This window comes from Neolamprologus multifasciatus, chromosome 9 (assembly GCF_963576455.1).
Source record: "Neolamprologus multifasciatus chromosome 9, fNeoMul1.2, whole genome shotgun sequence".
In the NCBI taxonomy this organism is placed as follows: domain Eukaryota; kingdom Metazoa; phylum Chordata; class Actinopteri; order Cichliformes; family Cichlidae; genus Neolamprologus; species Neolamprologus multifasciatus.
Window position 1 is genome coordinate 13,986,613 of NC_140447.1, and position 19,746 is coordinate 14,006,358.

At 42.4% G+C, this 19,746-nt stretch overlaps 1 protein-coding gene across 1 annotated transcript; it reads left to right on the forward strand.

The window, feature by feature from the left end:
- The first annotated feature begins 3,939 nt into the window (after positions 1-3,939).
- On the forward strand, positions 3,940-18,286 carry dap (death-associated protein). The gene is made up of 4 exons (XM_085173443.1): positions 3,940-4,162; positions 5,047-5,143; positions 10,888-10,930; positions 16,376-18,286. The coding sequence occupies exons 1-4, from the start codon at positions 4,108-4,110 to the stop codon at positions 16,493-16,495; spliced, it is 315 nt and encodes a 104-aa protein (XP_085029569.1). The 5' UTR covers positions 3,940-4,107; the 3' UTR covers positions 16,496-18,286.
- The last annotated feature ends 1,460 nt before the right edge of the window (positions 18,287-19,746 follow it).

A 19,746-nucleotide genomic window follows, 5' to 3' on the forward strand; every position in this document is an offset into this window, starting at 1 on the left:
TAATCAATGGGCCTATTGCTCTGCTTCTTCTCTCTCTCGCTTCACATTTCACCCTGTTTCAGACTGACAGTGACTGCCGTGGGCTCATGAAACTAAGTACAAGCTCCCGTGGTTGGTTCTATGTCGCAAACACACTCACACGATATAACATAAGGCACCATGTCAGGTATTGAATAGTCAATGCTGCAGAGCGGAGTAGAACCCTTGGTTGTTCATGTGTGATAGTGGTGCTGCAGAGGACCCAGCTGGCTTCCACAGAGCTACGTCACTGTGAGTGTGTGTGTGTGTGTGTGTGTGTGTGTGTGTGAGAGAGAGTGAGAGAGAGAGAGAGCAAGAGAGAAAATATGTATGTCAGAGACATGATTGCGTGTGTGTGTGTGTGTGTGTGTGTGTGTGTGTGTGTGTGTGTGTGTGTGTGTGTGAGTGTATACCCCTGTCAGGTTGAACAAATTCACTCACCTGTGACGTCCTCATTCTGTCTCTCTGTACGGCGTCACTGAGAGTTCTCCTCTCAAAGGCTCAGGAAACACACACACACACACACACACACTGATATCAGCCACGGGCAGGTGTTTGAGATCACTGACTTCTGAAGAGGATTTCACCTATGGCAATTTGAATGCATGCCATGTATTTTCACCTAAGTAATGAAAGCTCTCCCTTGCTCTCAGTTGTGTGTAAAGTTAGAGAAAAAGGCAAGGAACAGAAAGAAGGGTGGAGGGAGAGTGTCACACAAGTGTGAGAGGGAGGAAAAAATTAGCTGGGCGTGGAGCTCTCTATTTGTCTTTTCCTTTAGAGTTGTGCGGTGACTCTTCAGTTTTTCTGGGGCATCACAGCCTGAGCTTTGTTAGAATGACAGTGATGATAAATCCTGCAGGACACAAACTCCCACATACTTCACTGGAGACACTACTCTGATGATGTAAAGCTGCATTCTTCCATCTAGTGGTCACATATGTACGCACACTCATACGTTTGTGCACGTGTGCAGTGAAAAGCAAAACCTCATGTGCTCAGACTCACACACACGTAAGGGACCGGCCTGCACTTAGAGCTGGAAGAAAGCATGATATAAAGATGACTTTCACTTGCTTCTATCACTGCAAGCACTGTAAGCTGCATTTAAATAGCAAGCACCAAATCCTCAATTACATCTGGGAATGTTTCCTGAAAGTGAATGGCAGATGGAATAATCTTAGGTCTGAAGATGTTCTTAGATCTTCGATCTGCATGAAGAAGATGTATCTGCTCCAATGAACAGAGAAGAGCTGCATGGGGACTAAAATGTTTATTCTTTTTTGAGGTACAACAGTTTCTATGCACATTTGTAAAACATGGTGAAGGCTCTGTCATGGTTTGGGGCTGCATTTTGAACACAGAAAAGCACTTCCAGATTTTATTCCAACATGCAATACCATCTGGAAAGCATGTGATTGACAATCCCTTCATTTTTCATCGTGACAACAACCCCAAACAATTCTGCAATGCAGTAAAGGCATGCCTGAATAGAAAAACGCATGAGTGGAACACTATCAGACACCAAAGTAGCTAAACTGATTAAAAGCCCCCACTGCTACTTAACTGGGCAGATCAATATAGAAGTTTAATTGATGTGATTAAAAGTGTTCCTTTATTTTTTGAGCAGTGTATTTCTAACATGTAAGTAAAACTACATTTAAAAGAAACTAGTATTTTGGTGTGTATGACAGTTTTGTACTAACTTAAAACATTTTTGCTTTAAAAGATTATCAGATATTTGTAGTGCAACATTTCTGAAATAATTAAGCAAATTTCTATCCATTGGTCAAATGTGGGAAATGAAATCCTACAAATTGTCTCACTGGCTGTTTTTGTCAGTCAGAATGAGTTTTCTTGATTTACAGCCAAAACATGTAAATTACACATCACAGTTCATCATTTTATCAGCAGACCTGTGAGTCCTGACCTGCGAGTGAACTGCTGGCCTGTTGACTGGTTGTCAACAGCCTCCTTGGGGACTAATGTCCTGGCAGGAGTTGCATCCCACTTTGAGGACAAATGTGATGCTAACCATCTCTCCTCTGCCAACACCCATTGCTCATCAGCTGTGTGTGTGTGTGTGTGTGTCTACGTGCAGCAATACCAGTTGCCATCAAAAATATGTGAAAAAACAGGTGTGTGAATATATATGATTGCATTTGCATTCAATATGTGGGTGTGTACACTTTTGAGACTCATTCGAATTCATGAGTGTATGTATGGAAAGAGTGTACGACTAACACATTTCTGATGGTCTGAATGAAGAACACAGCTGCCACTTGACACTGCAATTATGCCATTAGCTTGATGATTGGCCTGCATGCATCACTGTGACCACTCCCTCTCTCTCTCCCTCTCACACCCACACTGTAATCATGTGAATTTGCATGTATAATTCATTTCAATTCAATTCAATTCAATTTTATTTATATAGCGCCAAATCACAACAAATGTCGCCTCAAGGCGCTTCATAGATACAGAGAAAAGCCCAACAATCATATGACCCCCTATGAGCAAGCACTTTGGCGACAGTGGGAAGGAAAAACTCCCTTTTAACAGGAAGAAACCTCCGGCAGAACCAGGCTCAGGGAGGGGCGGCCATCTGCTGCGACCGGTTGGGGTGAGAGAAGGAAGACAGGATAAAAGACATGCTGTGGAAGAGAGACAGAGATTAATAACAGATACGATTTGCATTTACTGAACTCATCACTTCTCAGATAAATCCCACAATCCACAATGTTGTATTTATTTATTTTTATTTTAACCTTGATGCTTATAATTTCACGATGACTGTAAATTAACAGATGGGCAACCACCCAAACACCACAAACCAGAAGCAGATGGATATTTGCAACTTTCCTCCTTGATTTATTTTATTTTATTATGTTTTAGTATTTACTCCGTTATACAACAGACAACTGAATGAAAACCTTAATTCTACTCTGCATACACCCCACCCCCCAAAAAGGGCAAGGGTTATACTAAAACGTTGATGTTTTATGACATTTTTATTACAACATTCTGACGTCAGCTGCCTTTTATAACATCACCCTGATTTCTGACCTTTGGCCTATGACCTTGAAGCTTTACATAATAAAATGGTGTATTTTTTTTTTATCTTTACCCATATGACTGGAGCAGGCCTGGCTGAAATCTTTCATTTCTATAAGCTGTAAGATTTTAAGATATATTACTGCCATGTGGGAATTTGGTAAATTTTATGGCATCATTGTGACATTGTAGGGTGTTGCACTGGAAAAAGCCTTGGCACTGTTGTGAAGTTTTAAGACATAAAGTGTTGTGGGTAATGTAACGTTTTTACTGATTTTTCACACTTGGTGTGACATTCAACTTGACGTTGACCAAACAGCTCAAGCTGTTTTTGGTTTCTACCGTCACAAAAATCTGATATCTTAGAAACTGTGGACGCTCGGCCGCTAACAAACATGCAGGCAGACATACAAGCAAGCTGAAGCAGTTGCACGCTGATCGTTGCTTCAGCATCACAGTTTATTGGTGAGAAATGATAGACGATGACTGCTTACACTGCATTAGAGGCTGTGTAGGTGGAGATCTACTATAGATACTCATTTTGTTTAATTTATTTGTGTAGCCTGGACGCTTAGTGCTTTTACAACATTTGCGCAGTAATGAGGGCAGAGATTAAATCATGAGCTCAATTAGATCTATGTCATGTTTACTCACAAAGACCTTCCTGATGATGTGCGGTACTTTACTGATAGCTCTGCTTTCGCAACTGGGATTGATTGCTCAAATAAATCAGACATAATTACCGGAAATAATAATAATAATAATAATAATAATAATAAAAATAATAATAATAATCTGGTACATCTTTTAACAACCCGAATACCTTAGTTGAGATTTTTACGACTGACGTCACCGCGCTTTTTACGGCTCCGCACGACGTCACCACGCATCTCTTCCAAACAATGCTCAGGAAAAAGCCACGTTGACGATCCAGACTTGAGTGTAGTCCACATTTTCAGGCAGAATAAAGCGGGAACAGCTTTAAAATTGAGGCTCAGCTCGCTTTCCGCAGCAGACCCCCACATCTGAGCAGGCAGCATGTCATCGCCGCCGAAGGAGAAAATCGAAACCAAAGGCGGTCATCTCCCTGCAGGTAAAGCTCACTGTGCTGTGGTGCTGGGGGTGTTTTTTTTTAAGCCTGTTATGAATCTTAGGGCCTTTTGTTTGTGCAATGTCTCAGATCAAAAAAAGGAGAGAAAAGATCACATGATGGTGATGATTAATACTTATGCAACCCTTACACTGGCAGATGCCTTAGACTATAAATCGTCTGTGGTGTCCAGATTGCGTTTAGAATAATTTGCCGTAATTGTCTTTCGCACATACCCCTACTTCCTGATTTGCGTGGGCTCTTGCAAAATCACATTGCTGACATTGTAGCGTTTGGTGAGGATCGCCGGCCCTTTAGAAAGGTTTTAGTTTCAATGTTGCCGCTAATAGCTGCTCATTGGCGGGCGGTGACGTGGAGGCCATGGGCTCGAGGCTTCAGCCATGTAGGCTGCACAGAAACGGGAAAAGGTGTACGTGGACATAAGCAGTAGCAGGCAGGGCAGTGGGCCACAGCAGCTGCAGGACTGATAACACAGTAAGATAACCAGTGCACCTCGCACCCAACCTGTGATCAGCGGGAAGCTCACAACACACTCCTTAACTTGTAGTGTGTGAGGCTGTCCGAGATCAAGGACAACCACAGAACAGTCGTCCAGCAACTGCTACAACCGACCTCTGTGCAAGTCACAGACATGATTATGTCAGCATTAAACAACATTCTTAAAATTCATTTATTTTTGCTTCTTCAAACGCTGGCTATAAAGTAAAAAGGCCCAAGTCTCCTAACTCTCCAAACACAGCTAAAGTGGCTTTTTTAATCTATTTAAATTTACTGTTTTGATAGTGAGACTTTGGACAAATTCTCTCAGCTGATCTGGCAAATCACTGCATACGTGTTCTGTCTCTCTGTGTGTGGGTGTGCTCCAGTAAAGGCAGGCGGTATGAGGATAGTGCAGAAGCACCAGCCAACTCCTGCTCCAGAACCACCGCAGAAAGATGACAGCGAGGAGTACATCAGCAGCAGGTAACACGCTCGCTTTAGAGAAAGACCCGAGCGGTCGAGCCATTGCTCGGGATCTCTTGAGGTGACTGTAAACCACAGAAAGTCAATCAAAGGACCATCGAAACCACCACAAAAGACCTACAAAGAGATGGAAATGGCAGCAGATATGTGCAACGTAGCCACAGTGACGCATAACTATCAAAGCGGCAGGCAAAACAAACACAGAGATGAAATGACTGCTAAGTTTTTGCACAGAAATGCGAAAACGAAGCATTATGCAGGCAAAATGAATGACGAAAGTGCATGATAAGACACTAAAGGGCTGCACGGGGATTCAAGATGAAACTAACGTGCAGTGTTTCAGTGGTGAAAGGCTTTGTCATATCATGTGTTTCTTTGTTTTTTTTTAATAAAACCTAAGTACACACATATCTGTTAGTCTGTGTGCAGCCTTTAACTGTGGTGATTTGTAAATTGCTAATCACAAACACGCTCTACAAATTGCCAACCAAGGCATTTAGCGGCTTTCGCTTTTCCGTAAGGCTGTACTGTAGGCAGTTCCGCGGCAGACTTTTCATGTGTTGTCGCCAGCTAATTCAGTAAACAACATAATTACTGCATAATTACAGCATTAACTCGAACAGCCTATTCAGCAGTCGCTATTGTTTTGCCATAAACAGGCTCGGTTTTAATGTTTTACATCACGCTGGCTCTGTTTGCAAGAGACAATAATTGTTCCGTCTCCGCATTAGCATGTTCGTCTTTTGTTGCTTGAATTGCATTGCTTGTGCTGAGGTCTCTCTGCTCTGCAACGGCGTCGTTGCAAGTTGCTCCTTATTTTCCAGGTAGCTGCATGTGTCTGTCTTTGAATCTGTGCTTGTACACGTTCCTATATCTCCTCAATATTCACAAGGGTACGTCAGCTGTGTGCGTATCAGCACAGGTGGCATATTCTCACCACATATCTGTGTGTGCGTGCACGCGTGTGTGTGTGTGTGTGTGTTAATAAGAGGTGGTAAATGGGAAGTGACAGGCAGTGCACAGCAGTGAGCAGGGTTCAAGAACATTGCCAACTGTCAGGAAATTTTCTGTGCACAACTTTCCACACGTACGCACACTAAATGACATATTGCATGGTCTTCATCTGCAAAGCTGGTTGGTTGAGTCTTTTCCTGTAATTTAAAGCAGGACTAGCATCAAGCCTGTCAGCACCAGTAAGTCATTTCCTGTTGCCGTCTTCCCTTTTCTGCCAAGATGACGGGTGGTAATAATAGAGAGGGCATTAAAGTTTAAAAATTGAGGCCAAGTATTTATCGCAAGTACAAAAAAGCATGCGGACTGCACTTTATACATGTTGTAGATGGTGATCGGCGCTATTCCAGCCTAACAACTATGTACTTCCTTAGTTTGTCATTCTTTTTGAGAGTATATAAAAACAAACTGCGTGTCACCGGTGCAGTGCAAAGGATCCTTTGATTCTTTATCCAGTCCTGTTTGCATCATCTCCTTGCATCGCATCACGACCTTAGGACTTGCACAGTTAGAAATACACAAGCAACAATATCTGGAATCTGCAGGCAAATTCCAGATATTTGCCTGCAGAGTTTACAGTGTAGAAAGATCACATCTTTTTGCACTAATTAGGAAAATGGAGCATTTTCTTCACCCTGCCCTGCCCGCTCTTGTCTTTTACTGCGCAAGTGCAGGTGCACGTTCTTCGTTGTGATCTAAAGATTACCTGTCAGCACATCTACAAAAAGAGAGGTAGAGTAAGTGCACTCACTAAATACAATCAGTGCAGCTCTCGGTCACACGCACTTCTGTCGGTCCCTCTTTGTGTCACGCTGATGGACGTCTAGCAGGTGGCTACTGGGTAAATTTCGTATTAGTTGCAGCCAGTGGAGCGTTTTAGTCGGGGGAACACCTGCCTCTCCCAATCTAGCTGAGATGGACAGATGAAGCAAGGAAAGAAATAGGTAGCTGGGATTATGGAGAGGAGAGGATTAGGATAGGAGGGGATTATTATTGTATGGTAAGGGGTGCTGTGGCAGTATGAAGATAGGAAAAAGGACAGGTAAGAGATGGAGAAGAGGTGGAACGAGTGGAAAAAGGCCAGAAAGGGGAAGCAAAAGCTGGCCTCCGAGCTGGAGCTTCCTGCTCCATAATCGTGTGAAAGGTGTTCTCGTAAGCCATCAGGAACCACTATGTAAAACATTCAGGTACGGTGTGATGTACATTACAAGAGTAAGAGAAGCAGAGAAGTTTAATAGGGGTGGAAAAAGTGCCACTCGGTGCGTTATGAACTTCTTGCACATCTTTTGGATGGGACTCTCAGCTGAATGTCTATAAACTACATGCCGGGTGATCGGCTTTGCGTCGGCTGCACTACAGGTTGTGGTGAGGGGGGGATATGTTCCAGAGACTCGGAAAAAGATCGACTCAGTCGCTGCACACATACACTGTATGCAGGAGCTGTGGTGAGACGTGCAGTAGGTTGACAGCTCATGGTGAAAAGTTGAGCGGAGAGAGAGGGAGATAAGGGGGAAGAGGAGGGAAGATGGGCAACAGGCATCAGTTTCTATGGCAACCAGCACCTCGCCCACGGCAACAAACTTCCTGCTCTGCTGAAGCAGAGAGAGAGAAATGGGTGGGGTAGAAGTAGCAGTGGCTTTAATGCTTAAAAAAATAAAAAGGTTAAAGAAAAACGTCACGCAGATGGATTATTGCACATTTGACTTAACAGTTGAGATTTCTGACTCTCGTCACTCTTTTCCTCCCCTGTACCTACCTCTCTTTCCTCTAACTCTTCCCCTCTCCTGGCACTCAGCCTCCCCAAGATCCCACGCAGCTCTCTACTGCCCCCTGCAGACTCATTCTGCCTGTGAACGCAGCCGCATTCCTCCTGCGCACAGAAAACCAAAAATGAGGTCTTTGTCACTTTTGATTTCTCCTTCTCTCTGCCCTCCTGTCGTTCCTCTTCCCCGTGCAGATAGAGTAGATTACAAAGGTGTCAGTAGTCTAATCTGAAGGATAATGCTTTTGTGCAGTATCTAGATCAAGGATTCAGGGCTTGCCATGGTGTGGTTTTACTAATCTCTGATTAATAAGTCTTAAACTGAATGAGTGTTATCTGTTTATCAAGTGTGACTAAAACCTGTCATTAGTGTTTGTCTGCAGCTGGTGATTATGCAGTGGCTGCGGACAGCTTGCAAATTACAGGAAAAATCGGAACCCTTGGCCCTGCAGTGAGGAGATCCGAGGCTGGGAGAGGCATTTGTTGGCACGGTTTAGGTCTGCTTGTTCCATTAGAGGGGAGAGTTGCTTAAAATCAATACAGAGCTGTTGCCTGTGATCACCTTTATGCTCTGATGCAACATGTCTATCTGGAAGGGAGTAGTCTCTTCCAGAATGGCAACACTCCCCTTCACAGGGCACCAAGGGTCAGCGCGTGGCTTGATCGTGGTTTTTCCCGACTCGGAATTGACATTTGGGTGGGTTGCATGACTTCGGATGTAAGCACAGTTGGCGCACTTACAGGAAAGGCGATGAGTCTACATTGCCTGTTATTTATGAGCATTTGATTAAAATATACGTTGTGCATGAGAAAATCAAACCAATATTAACAATTTTAATGGATTAAAGCCTCTTTGAGTTGGTCCAAAAAACAAAACAAAAAAGCAATTAATCTGACGTGTGCGGTGTTGCCTTAACAGTCACCAGTTCAAACCAGACTGGAGAAGACCTCCGCCGTCATCAAATGAAAGAATATCGTTTGGTAAAACATGTCCTATCCCCAGACAACGAGTGCCGAGGTGGATTTAAACTGTTCTGGTAGCACATATTGGCCAAGGATCTAGGAAAAAAGCCACATTCCAGACGTGAGCGTACTCCCAAGGAGAAAAAAAACAAAGTTTTGTGTGTTTAGCCAGTTGAGCGAAAAGCTTATTTTTCTTTGAGTCCGATCAAAAACAAAATCTTAAGACCTGAAGGAGCCAAATGCTTGACTCTTTTACAGCTTAACCCCCCACCACCACTCCCAGTTTGTCTAGACATGTCTTATCTGTCTGCTCTCTGTTGTTATGATGCCCCGATGCCAGGAGCAAGAGACACCCTTTGAAACAATATCCTTAATTCTATGCACTGACCTTTCTCTTAAATCTATTTTTTAAATATCTCTCACTTTATTGTCTGTTGTATAATATTTCAGGATTTCACCTCAAAGTGCACATTTGAGAGGGACACTCAGTACAATAGAGACAGCTCAGCATGAGTCCACACTGTGTCAGTATATGAATACATATTCAACTGAGCATTGCTATTCACTTCAACCCAAGTGTAGCATCTGACCGTCGCTTCAGATGAGCCAGAAGGGCTAAAACAACTCCTGTGCATATGTTACATGTTTTTATTTCTACGTCTATAAATAGAGTTAACATCCAGGATAAACTGTTTGAGATGATCTTCTGAAAAGCACTTTTTCATCTTCACTTGCTGATTTACCCTCCACCTGCTCCCCAGCTAGCCTTAAAAACACCTAACTAACTTGGTGTTGATTAGAATAAGGAACACTTGCGGTGCTAATGTGCTACGTTTTCAGTTAATTGAATTGCTAATAGAGAACCTCTGAACCTCGCTTTTTGACAAGCGGCTAGCATGGCGTAATCAATGATAGTCGACGTATCTAGGTGTTAATGTAATACCAAGGTGTGAATTTTCTCATTAAGATGAGTGCCTAGATGTAGATCGGTAAATTCGATGTTTCACAGATGTGTTGGAATTCTGCAACTGTTAATTGGAAAAGTTGTGCGCGAATCATAAAAATATATTTTTTTTTAAATAGAAAGGAGCAGATGGGTCGAAAATGTTCGTATTTTGACTGCTGAGACTGCAGTTTGAAGTTTCAATCTAAATTAGGCCGGTAATGAGGTAAGCTGGACATGCTTGCTGCTATAGTTAATGTCCTTAAGCGGAGTTTTGAAGGTGGCTAACTTGACTGCACTTTTAGCCGGAGGGGTGACTATGCCGTAAAATTAGACGGCACTCGTTTGTCATGTCAAGGTCGATACTTACCTCGGGTTCCGCATTCCTCCTCCTCATCTTTTTCTCTGCCTCCATCCCTTCCCTCCATGTCTGAGTGAGCGCTCGCCTGACTCTCTCCTTCATCCTCTTTTACTCTCCTCTAACAGTTTGTTATTATATAGGTATTTCACTCCCTGCTTCTCTCTGTCCTCTTTCTCCTCCTCCTTCTACAGTACTTTACCCCTCATCGCCTTCCTTTCCTCCCTGTCCTCACGTTTCTCTGTTCTCCTTTTTTCTCCTCCTCCCTAAATCTTTTTTCTTCATCTTCATCATCAGGCTTCACTTTAGCTCTCTTTCTCTTTCAGGGGTTTAGTTTTCTTACTCCCTCCTCCCTTCCCCTCTTCCTTTCCATTAGAAGCTGTGAGCCTCAGTGTTTGGCCAGAATGAATGGGAGCTATTTAAGCTGCTGGCAGGTCCATCCGGGGTGTGTAGTGTGTGTGTGTGTGTGTGTGTGTGTGTGTGTGTGTGTGTGTGGGTAGGTAAGTGGGTGGGTAGGTGTTGTAGGTTTTTGGCACCTTTGGGATGTTCCTTATTTATTTGATGTAGGCAAACTTGTGTAAATGTTGGCATAAACTATATGCAGACAGCTGTGCTATTGACCTGTTTTGTTTTTTTTTTAAAAAAAAGAAAAGGTAATTTTCCTTTCTAATTTCTCTTTTCTGTCTCCTTTGTTTTTTTCTTTAAAGTCCACCGAGGGCCCCTGTGATTGTGTCTGGAGTGGTTACAAAGGTAAGACACACATTTATACAGACCACCAGTGGTGTTGAAATAAGCATTATAATGTGGTTTATATCTGGGACAGGGGTTCTACAGGGACCATAGAGGCTCAGCAGAACAAGACAGAGAGATGGGAGAAAAAGCAGGGGAGGGAAAGAAAATCGAGAAAATACTGGTGCCAAATGAGATGAGGGAAAAGTGGCTTATCTGTAATTTATGAATCTGGTTCAATAAAATGCGGTGCCACCGTGCAGCACCAAAACCTTCTGCAAAAAAGACCACAGAGTTGAAGCTGTTTCTCTGACACACTACCAACCAAAACTGGAAATTGCAAGCTGCACATTAACTAGTAGTTCACTTTACTGCAAAATGCTGGGTATTAACCACATATGGCTTTAACTGCATCAGTGCCAGAGTCTGTTTAGGCTTTTACAGCCTTGACCTGCTGCTTTGAAAAGCAGGTCAAAGTCTGTGAATAGCTGTTTGTGTTTAATTCTTTTTGACTGTATGTGTGCGTGTGTCTGTGTGAAAAGTGTCCTTGACTGGCTGGACGGCTTCGTTCCCCGCTTTGTGTGTGTGTGTCAGACCAGGCAGATTGTTTGCGGAAGATTGCAGTGATATCAGAAGGTGGCAGGCATCCCATTTATCCCCCGATCCTCCTCTAGCCTTCCCATTTGCCCCTATCACTGCCATCAAGCCCAGAGGCTAGCAGTGCACAAAGCCTCAGAAAAGCCTTTTAAGAGTTAAGCGAAACACTTCAGTGTGTGTGTGTGGTCTCCAGAGAGTCCCCCCCCCCTTTTTTTTAGCTTACAAAAAAATATGCCTCCTGGCTATGTACCTTCAATTTTTCATTCAGTAGCTGATGTGTTTCTAAAATGCATTTTTTTTATAATAGAACTATTGCCAGGAAGTAAAGCATCTAAAGAAAGACTAGCTGAAGAAGAAAGTAGAAAAAAGGGAAGAAATACCAATTATTAAACGCCCAGAGTAAGTTTTTTGTTTTCAGACTTTGTTTCTTCTCCTTACCTGTAATCAGATCACACCACAAAGTCTTTTTCTGTACACACATCCCCCCCCCCCCCCCCCCCCCCCCCAAAAAAAACCTCTCAAAAGTCCTGAAACATAAGGTTTACACCAATAATTTAGTAGCTTCCAGAACCAACTTTAGCAAGAAAACCTTGAAATAATGGTTTTCTGACTGACCATCAGCCTCTGAAATCATTGTTGAAGAACTTTGCTTCTGGTCTTTGACATCTGCAGGTATTCAGTTGTGCACAGCTCTCTTAAGATCACGATGAGGTCTGGACCTCCTTGGGTCATTGCATCACCTTGATTTTTTCTTTTTCAGTCATTCTGTTGTAGATTTGCACCTGGGCTTTGTCCTGTGCATGACTAGGGTTGCAAAATTCCCGGAATTTTCAAAGATGGAAACTTTCCATGGGAATAAACAGGAATTAACGGGAATTTATGGGAATAAACTGGGAATTTTCAAAATTGAAGGTTGGCTCTTGTTAGGGAACTTAAATATAGTTGAGCAAAGTATATTTTAGCATAATATTAACAAAAACAAACAAATGCAATTCAAATACACTTGAATATCCATGCCATTCCTTAATCACATGTACAGAGCACATGCTTGCTGCATGGCTATTGAGACCACCTACTGGCACTGTGCATGCCTCCATCACATGTACACATGGACCACACTTTTGAGCCTGAAGGACAAAGAGTATTGAAGGCACACATTTGAGCCTGTGGACTTAACAAGTGAGGTAAGTTTTGATGATATTATGGGAAAATATATTCATTAAATGTTTAAATTGTGAATATCACATAAAATGTATTAATCTGGTAGATAGCAATCTGATAAGATGCTAAATAAAATGCTAGCATCTGTTAGATGCTAAATAAGCCATAGCTAGTATAACATAAAGAAGATGCTAGCTTCCTCATTTGGCTGTTTTGTTTTGAAGATCATTCCAGTTGTTTAGCTAGCCTTACTATTTATATCTGTTTATTATCATATTGCAATTGTATTATTACGATCTCTTGCATTGCATTAGCATTTTTACAAGCTCTTGTTTTATTTTACAGAAAAATGCCACGTGCGCTATCTGATGTGTGGAGACATTTTACACCAGCTAATGTACAAGGGAAATCTGTATATATGTGTAAGTATTGTGATAAGACGTACGTGAAGAATGCCACAAAAATCCAGCAGCACATTGCAAAGTGCAAAAAAATTCCTCAAGGCCCAACACATGCAGCAGCCAGGAGTTCCACTCAAGGGGAAAATGAATCTGTTTCAGCTGTATCAGAGTCAGATACCCACTCATCAGCTCCTGGTCCCTCTGGCATCAGAGGATTCTTTGATTTTATGGATGACACTAGCCAGAAAAACGCAGATGAGTGTTTCGCTCGTGCAATCTATGCAACTGGCTCACCCTGATGCTGACATCCAATGTGTACTGGAAGAGATTTTTGAATGTTCTCCGACCAGCATACATTCCCCCAAACAGACATGCATTGTCTACTCATCTACTGGATGAAGAGTTCAGTCGAGTTCAAGCAAAGGTGAAACAGACCATTGACCAAGCTGACTGTATTTCAGTCATCTCTGATGGATTAGCAGAGCAGAGGAAACGGCTGTGGTCAAGTCATTGGAACAGCGGGAGTTCTGCATGAAGCCAGTGCATGCAGCAGCATACATGCTGGACCCCAAATATAAGGGCATACTTTCTGGGGAAGAGATCAACGGTGCCTATGCGGTCATTACAGCCATGTCTGACAACCTGGGTCTCGATAAAGGCAAAGTTCTAGGCAGTTTGGCAAAGTATTGAACAAAGCAAGGCCTTTGGAAAGGGGATGGAATATGGCAGTCATGCCAGCACATATATGCAGCCACCTGGTGGAAGGGACTATGTGAATCTGAGGCCCTTGCACCTGTAGCCTCCATCCTGCTCCAAATCCCACTATCACCAGCCGCCTCCGAGCGCAACTGGTCACTGTTTGGGAACACCCACACAAAGGTTCGCAACAGGCTCACAAATGTGAGAGTGGAAAAGCTGGTCGGCATTCGGGCAAGCCTACGGCTCTTTGAGCCTGACACAGAGCCATCCTCAATAAGGCTGGAAAGTGACACCGAAGAGGAAGACTCAGAGTTGGATGCTGAGGAAGTGGACATGTTGTTGGATGATGATGAGGTCCAGGAAGAGTCTATTGACTGAGCAAAAATGAGAAAAGAGGATTGCTTGAAGGAAGATTTGCATGTTTAATGGGATGTTTTGGAGGATAAGTGGCATTTTTCATTTAACCTTTTGAATGGGACTTTGTGGAGATTTTTGGACAGGGGGCATTTTTGAATGAGCGGGGTTAAGGGATGGTAATATTGAACTCAACATTTCTGTTTTTATTCATCCATGAAACAAGTTATTGAAACGTGTTCTATTCTGCTGTACTTACAAATAAATCTGTTGAAATATCTGTTGAAAACATTTTGCATGGAGGTTTTCTTATGATTTCTGTTTATATTTATGCTTGGAAATAATATATTTCCAGTTAGTTCCCATTAATTTCCATAATTCCCATTATTTCCATGGAAAGTTTCTAATATGGAATATTTCCAAAATTCCCAAGCTTAACGTACCATGGAAATTTACTGGAAACTTTTCAGAAATTTACTGGAAATTTTCCGCCCCTTTGCAACCCTATGCATGACCCAGTTTTGACCTTCAGCTTTTGGACAAATGGCCTCACATCAGACTCTAGAATATACTCTGTGTACTTTAGTATACAGAGACGTTTATAGGTGACCCAGTGACTGCAAGGTGACCACGTCATATGGCTCCAAAACAAGCCCAAATCATCACCCCTCCAAATTATCACTGTGCTTGATATGCTTTGTTTGGTTATCATGAGATGTGGTGCCATGCATTATGGCCAAACATCTCCACTTTGATCTCTCAGTCTAAAGGACATTGTTCCTTAAGTCTTATGGTTTGTCCGTTCGCATACTGCAGCCTAGTAAAGTCCTCCAACATGAGAACAGGCCTTTTGGGCTTGATGATGTTTATTACAGACATTTTAATGTTTAATTCGATTAAATATCTGAAAATAGGCTACATTGTTGTTGATTTTTGGCATTGTCATTTTAAGAGATGCCAGTCGCCCTCACTTCTTTTCACAGCGTGTTGCAATAAGACAGTTAATTTGTTATATTCCCTCCTATACCTCGGCAGTAGGACAGAGGTATTCGTGGAAAAGCTTTGAGCTTCAGAAGAGAGTGAAGGGTAATTGGAGGTTAATATCATCCACATCCCCTCGAGTCAACTCTGGAATTTTCTTTAAATAAAAGAAGTACACACATGCACACTTTGTTTGTGTGCCCCACCTACACACAAACACCAGCTTGCTGGAAAACCAGTGCACAGCCACACGCGCGGTGAAAAAAAACCCCCCAACACATTAAGCAGAATGGATTAGGGTCAGGCGAGGATGGGGTGGGTGAGTAAAGTTCAGCAAGAAGCTCAGAAAGACAGGCTGTGTTTGTTTGCAGAGGGTTGATTAAAAGGGTTATATAAGTCCATCCATGTGGACATCCTAAGAAATGAGGCTGTCAAGGAACCATGTGTTATGCTGTTATTTTTATGATGGCGTAACACTCACATATGGTAACATCTGGATGAACGAGAAGGCATCAGCAAATTTCCAGCTTATATAAACTCAAAGATTTCAGATGCAAGAATTCAAATGGCCAGTAATCCAGTCAGTCACGCACACAGCAGTGGACTGTATGTGCTTTTCATTCTTACTTTGAGCGCTTAGTTTTACAGCTTTAATCAAGCTCACCAGCCACCATCAACCTATATAACTGTACAGTATATAAAATCTCCTATTCACACTCATGCCTGTGTGCAAGTGCAGTTTTATTGCTCAGAGAGCAAAGCACAAAGAGAAGGCAACAGCAGATGGAGCAGGTAGAAGAAACGGGACAAACTGAGCGAGAAACGAAACGCTGGCAGAGATAGAGAAGTAAGGAGTGAGGATAACAACAAAAGGAGGACGAAATCCAACTGTGATTCTCCTCTAAGTTGCTGATTAAAATTCCGTGACTTGATCCGATTTAGAGGAAGCAAGGCTATTTATGTGCATTTTTCTTGGAATAATAGATTAAACCTGGAGAGCAGATGAGTGCTCCATACTGTACTTGTCATGCATCTTCAGGGGGATCAGTGGGAAAGGATTTAAAGGTCCACATACTGTATTATTTCACACAGGGATAAAGTACACAAACCTGGTTATGAACAGAGTTCTATACACACACATTTTTTTCAGTCTTCTTTAGATTGTATATGTTGTTTTATCCTGCTTACTTTACTAGCCTTGTGGCTTAGCTTTTCTTTTTGGTTCAACTTTGTCCTCATTTGCTGTTTTTTTTATTTACTGTTTTACGTTTAGGGTGATAAGGACTTCACCCCAGCTGCTGCCCAGGTGGCCCACAACAAGCCCCTGCCTGGTGTCCCCAAGCTTCCCCCTGCCCAGCACATCAACCAGCACATCCATCAACCCCGCAAGTGAGCCAGGCACCAATCTACAACCAAGCCACCAAGCTACTAACTCCACCAGCCGGCCTTCCAAATGGAACAGATAGGATGAAGACAGTTCCCCACCAGGCACAGATCTCCTCTAAATAAAAAGAGTAATCATACATTTTGAGAAATTAGTCAGTAACGAGACACCTGAAGTCAGTAACGCTTCAGTGCAAGTCCCACTTTTAATACCACTGCTGCATTGGTGCCGCTCTAGTAGCTTTGCACTTTGGGGTTCTCTCCTTTTGAAGGATTATTTTCCACTTGAATAAGTCTTAAGGTGATGTAAACCGGTGAAGTCTTCTTGAATTGTTCTCTTCTCTTCTCTCTTCTCAAAAACAAAAAATCAAGTATAAACAGAGAAACCGATCTCAGATCTGAGTCTGTTTGGGGAACTTTAACAGCATCCAGTTAATCACAGCAACCTATCAATCAGCCTTTTTAACCCAACCAAGCCCACGATAGGATCCTTTGATCTTCACAAAAGAACCAATCAACAATTCAGGAGGTGGATCCCTGTTTATCAACCCTCCAAACCAAAAAAAAACCTCACAGAAAGCAGCTTTTGAGTGTATAATTCAGCAGCTTTGACAAGAGAAAGTACGACTAGCAAATTACATGACAGCAATAACCAATCATTAGCGCATAAGTGCTGAATTGCATTCGATTTGACCTTGTCAACCATATTATATATTAATGGTAGAAATGTCTAAAAGAATAAGCGATGTGATGTTTGATTGGCCTTCATTTGAAATTTTTGAATATATTTAAATATTACAGAAATGTTTGCTGTAGTGATGCCATTACCCAACAATCTTTTTGTTTATGCTTGATGTCATCAGTCAAAATGCTGACGAAGCTTCTGAGCCACAGTCGAATCTGTTGAGCTTTTATCACCGTTTCCTCCCAGTGTGACCGTTCTTACCTTTATTTAACAGAAAGGAGTCCCTCACAGTTGTTATCAGCCTCAGCTGTATCGGTATTTATCGTTTCCCGCAAACGTAACCTGTTCACAGTAAAACTCTACCATTGGTGCCTCGTCGCTGAGATTTTGAAGATGCGCAGGCTCATCGGTCTCATGTTTATTTGTTGCAGAATGAAAGTGCAGCGAAATATGTAACGAAACTTATAGAGTAGCACCGGCTGCGGGATGCTCTGTGACTGCAGTAACATTAGCCCAGATATCACAAGGGACTTAATTATAAGGTGAACAAAGCATTACAGAGAAGCAGTCGGGCAAAGAGCGAGGCATTAAACTGTCAGATGAAGGTGAAAATGGGAACATTAAAGGAGAACAGCACAGGTGTAACAAAAAAGAGCATTTTATACATTCCATACAAGAAGCGTCGAAGCAAAGACATTTCCACCACGCAACTGTTTATCGGCGTACAACGAAGATGCAGCGCGTTTGTCGTTACGTGGCTCAACGCGTGTCAGAAATGTGTACAACCTCCCGAAACTCCAGATTGGGTTTCCCGAGAGTGATATGCTTTAATACACACAGACACACACAAACACACAACACCCTTTTCCTTAAAACCCACTTGTGCTCTAGTGTTATTTGTTGCAACACTAATGTTCAGGTTTCCAGGAAAGAAACAAAGAAAATGATGTTGCCAAGAAGAAGAAGTGATTTCCTCTGTTAATTTAATTCAATTTTTTTTCTTCTCAGTATTTTTCTTTTCTTGAATTGTTCAAATTGTAAAAAGTAATTGAGTGGACTTAGGCATTAGGTATGGTTGTCATAGTAAATAAAGATATAGACTATCTTGAAAAACAACTTTTCAGTTTGTCTTTATTTAAACATATTTGTGAATGATGGGGACAGGGGGAAAAATAAACCTTTGTGGTTCTTTATGGGAAATGATCTAATATTTTGCACTCTGAAAAAGTTCAGACTAGTCCCACTTGATGGATTGTGTGGATTGTGTGCTGTACCCCACCTAGAGCATTTGGGCGTCCCATGGTGAATTAGCACCATGCGCTGAGGGATTAGGGCTCAGGTGGTGTTTTGAAATGAGACCGAAGCATCTCTCCAAGAGCTATCTGCTGTTTTCCCTTCATCACACAAGCACACACACACACTGTGCACCAGGTGTTAGTGCATGTAATCCATCTTTACACAAGCATCTGCAATCAGGTGTTCTGTCAGCTTATGTTAGCCCAATAAACCAGCCATTGCAGGCTTACTTGGTACGAGTCTCAGTCAGCAGGCTGAAACTCCCCATTAAAGCAGACACAGTCTCCCCCACTCTCCTTGGTTGTATATAGTTTTCTCGGTGTGGCAGGCCTCTCATTCCCTGCCATGCCTTATTAGACTGACTGGGAGAACAGAACGTAAGTGAGACACTGCTCAAAATGTATTATAGTACCAGGCTCTGAATTTTTTGTCTGTGGGAGGATAAAACTGAGATGATAATTTATTCTTAAATACTTGTTTTTGCCAGGATAAAAATGTTGATTGCTAGTCTATCCAGTGAACAATAGGTCAACGGTTAGGCTAAAGATTGTTGTGAGAGATATACTGCAGTAAATCTGCACAGGGGAAAAGTCTTGATTTTAAGCAAAATTGGTTTTCCTATATCACCTTTTCTGATGTAGTGGAGAGTCTTTGGAGTGACGTACTTTCTTAACTCTTTACCCTGTTGAAAGGTCCCCTGAAGAGCAGTTTCTGTCATATTTCAGGCATGCTTATAGAACAACATGTCTGGGTTTGCATCAGAGAATAGACGGGTTAGTCTTTGCCTATGCAGCTGCTGTTGGAAACTATTCTAGTAATCATCGAACCACATCTCTATGGTTCGATGGAGGTGGTCAAATGCCATTTTTAAGGAGAAAGAGTTGAGCTGTTCACTCGTTAATTGCTTCAGGTCTGTTCCTGTCGCTGCCCAGTAAGAAGCCACTGGCCTCCCTGTTAGGAGAGATATCCAAAATGACTTCTTGTAGTTGCGTATCAGCAGGTAAAATAGGTCACCTGTCTTGTCTGACTCCTTCAGCAGGCTACAAGGTTGTTGTTAAGTCACTGTTTGGCCTCAGCACCAACTCATTCTCATTTAGAATCACTTTATGATATCAGTCCAAAGTTTACACTACCAGCTGCTGGCCATGTGGCTCTCAGGAATATTAAAGGAGACTTGAGCTGGATGAGGCCCGTCATTACTGCGACAGAGCCGCCTCAAAAACCTTGCTTTAGTACGATGGTTTACTCAGACCACAGGTGATACAGAGAGCAAAAGATAT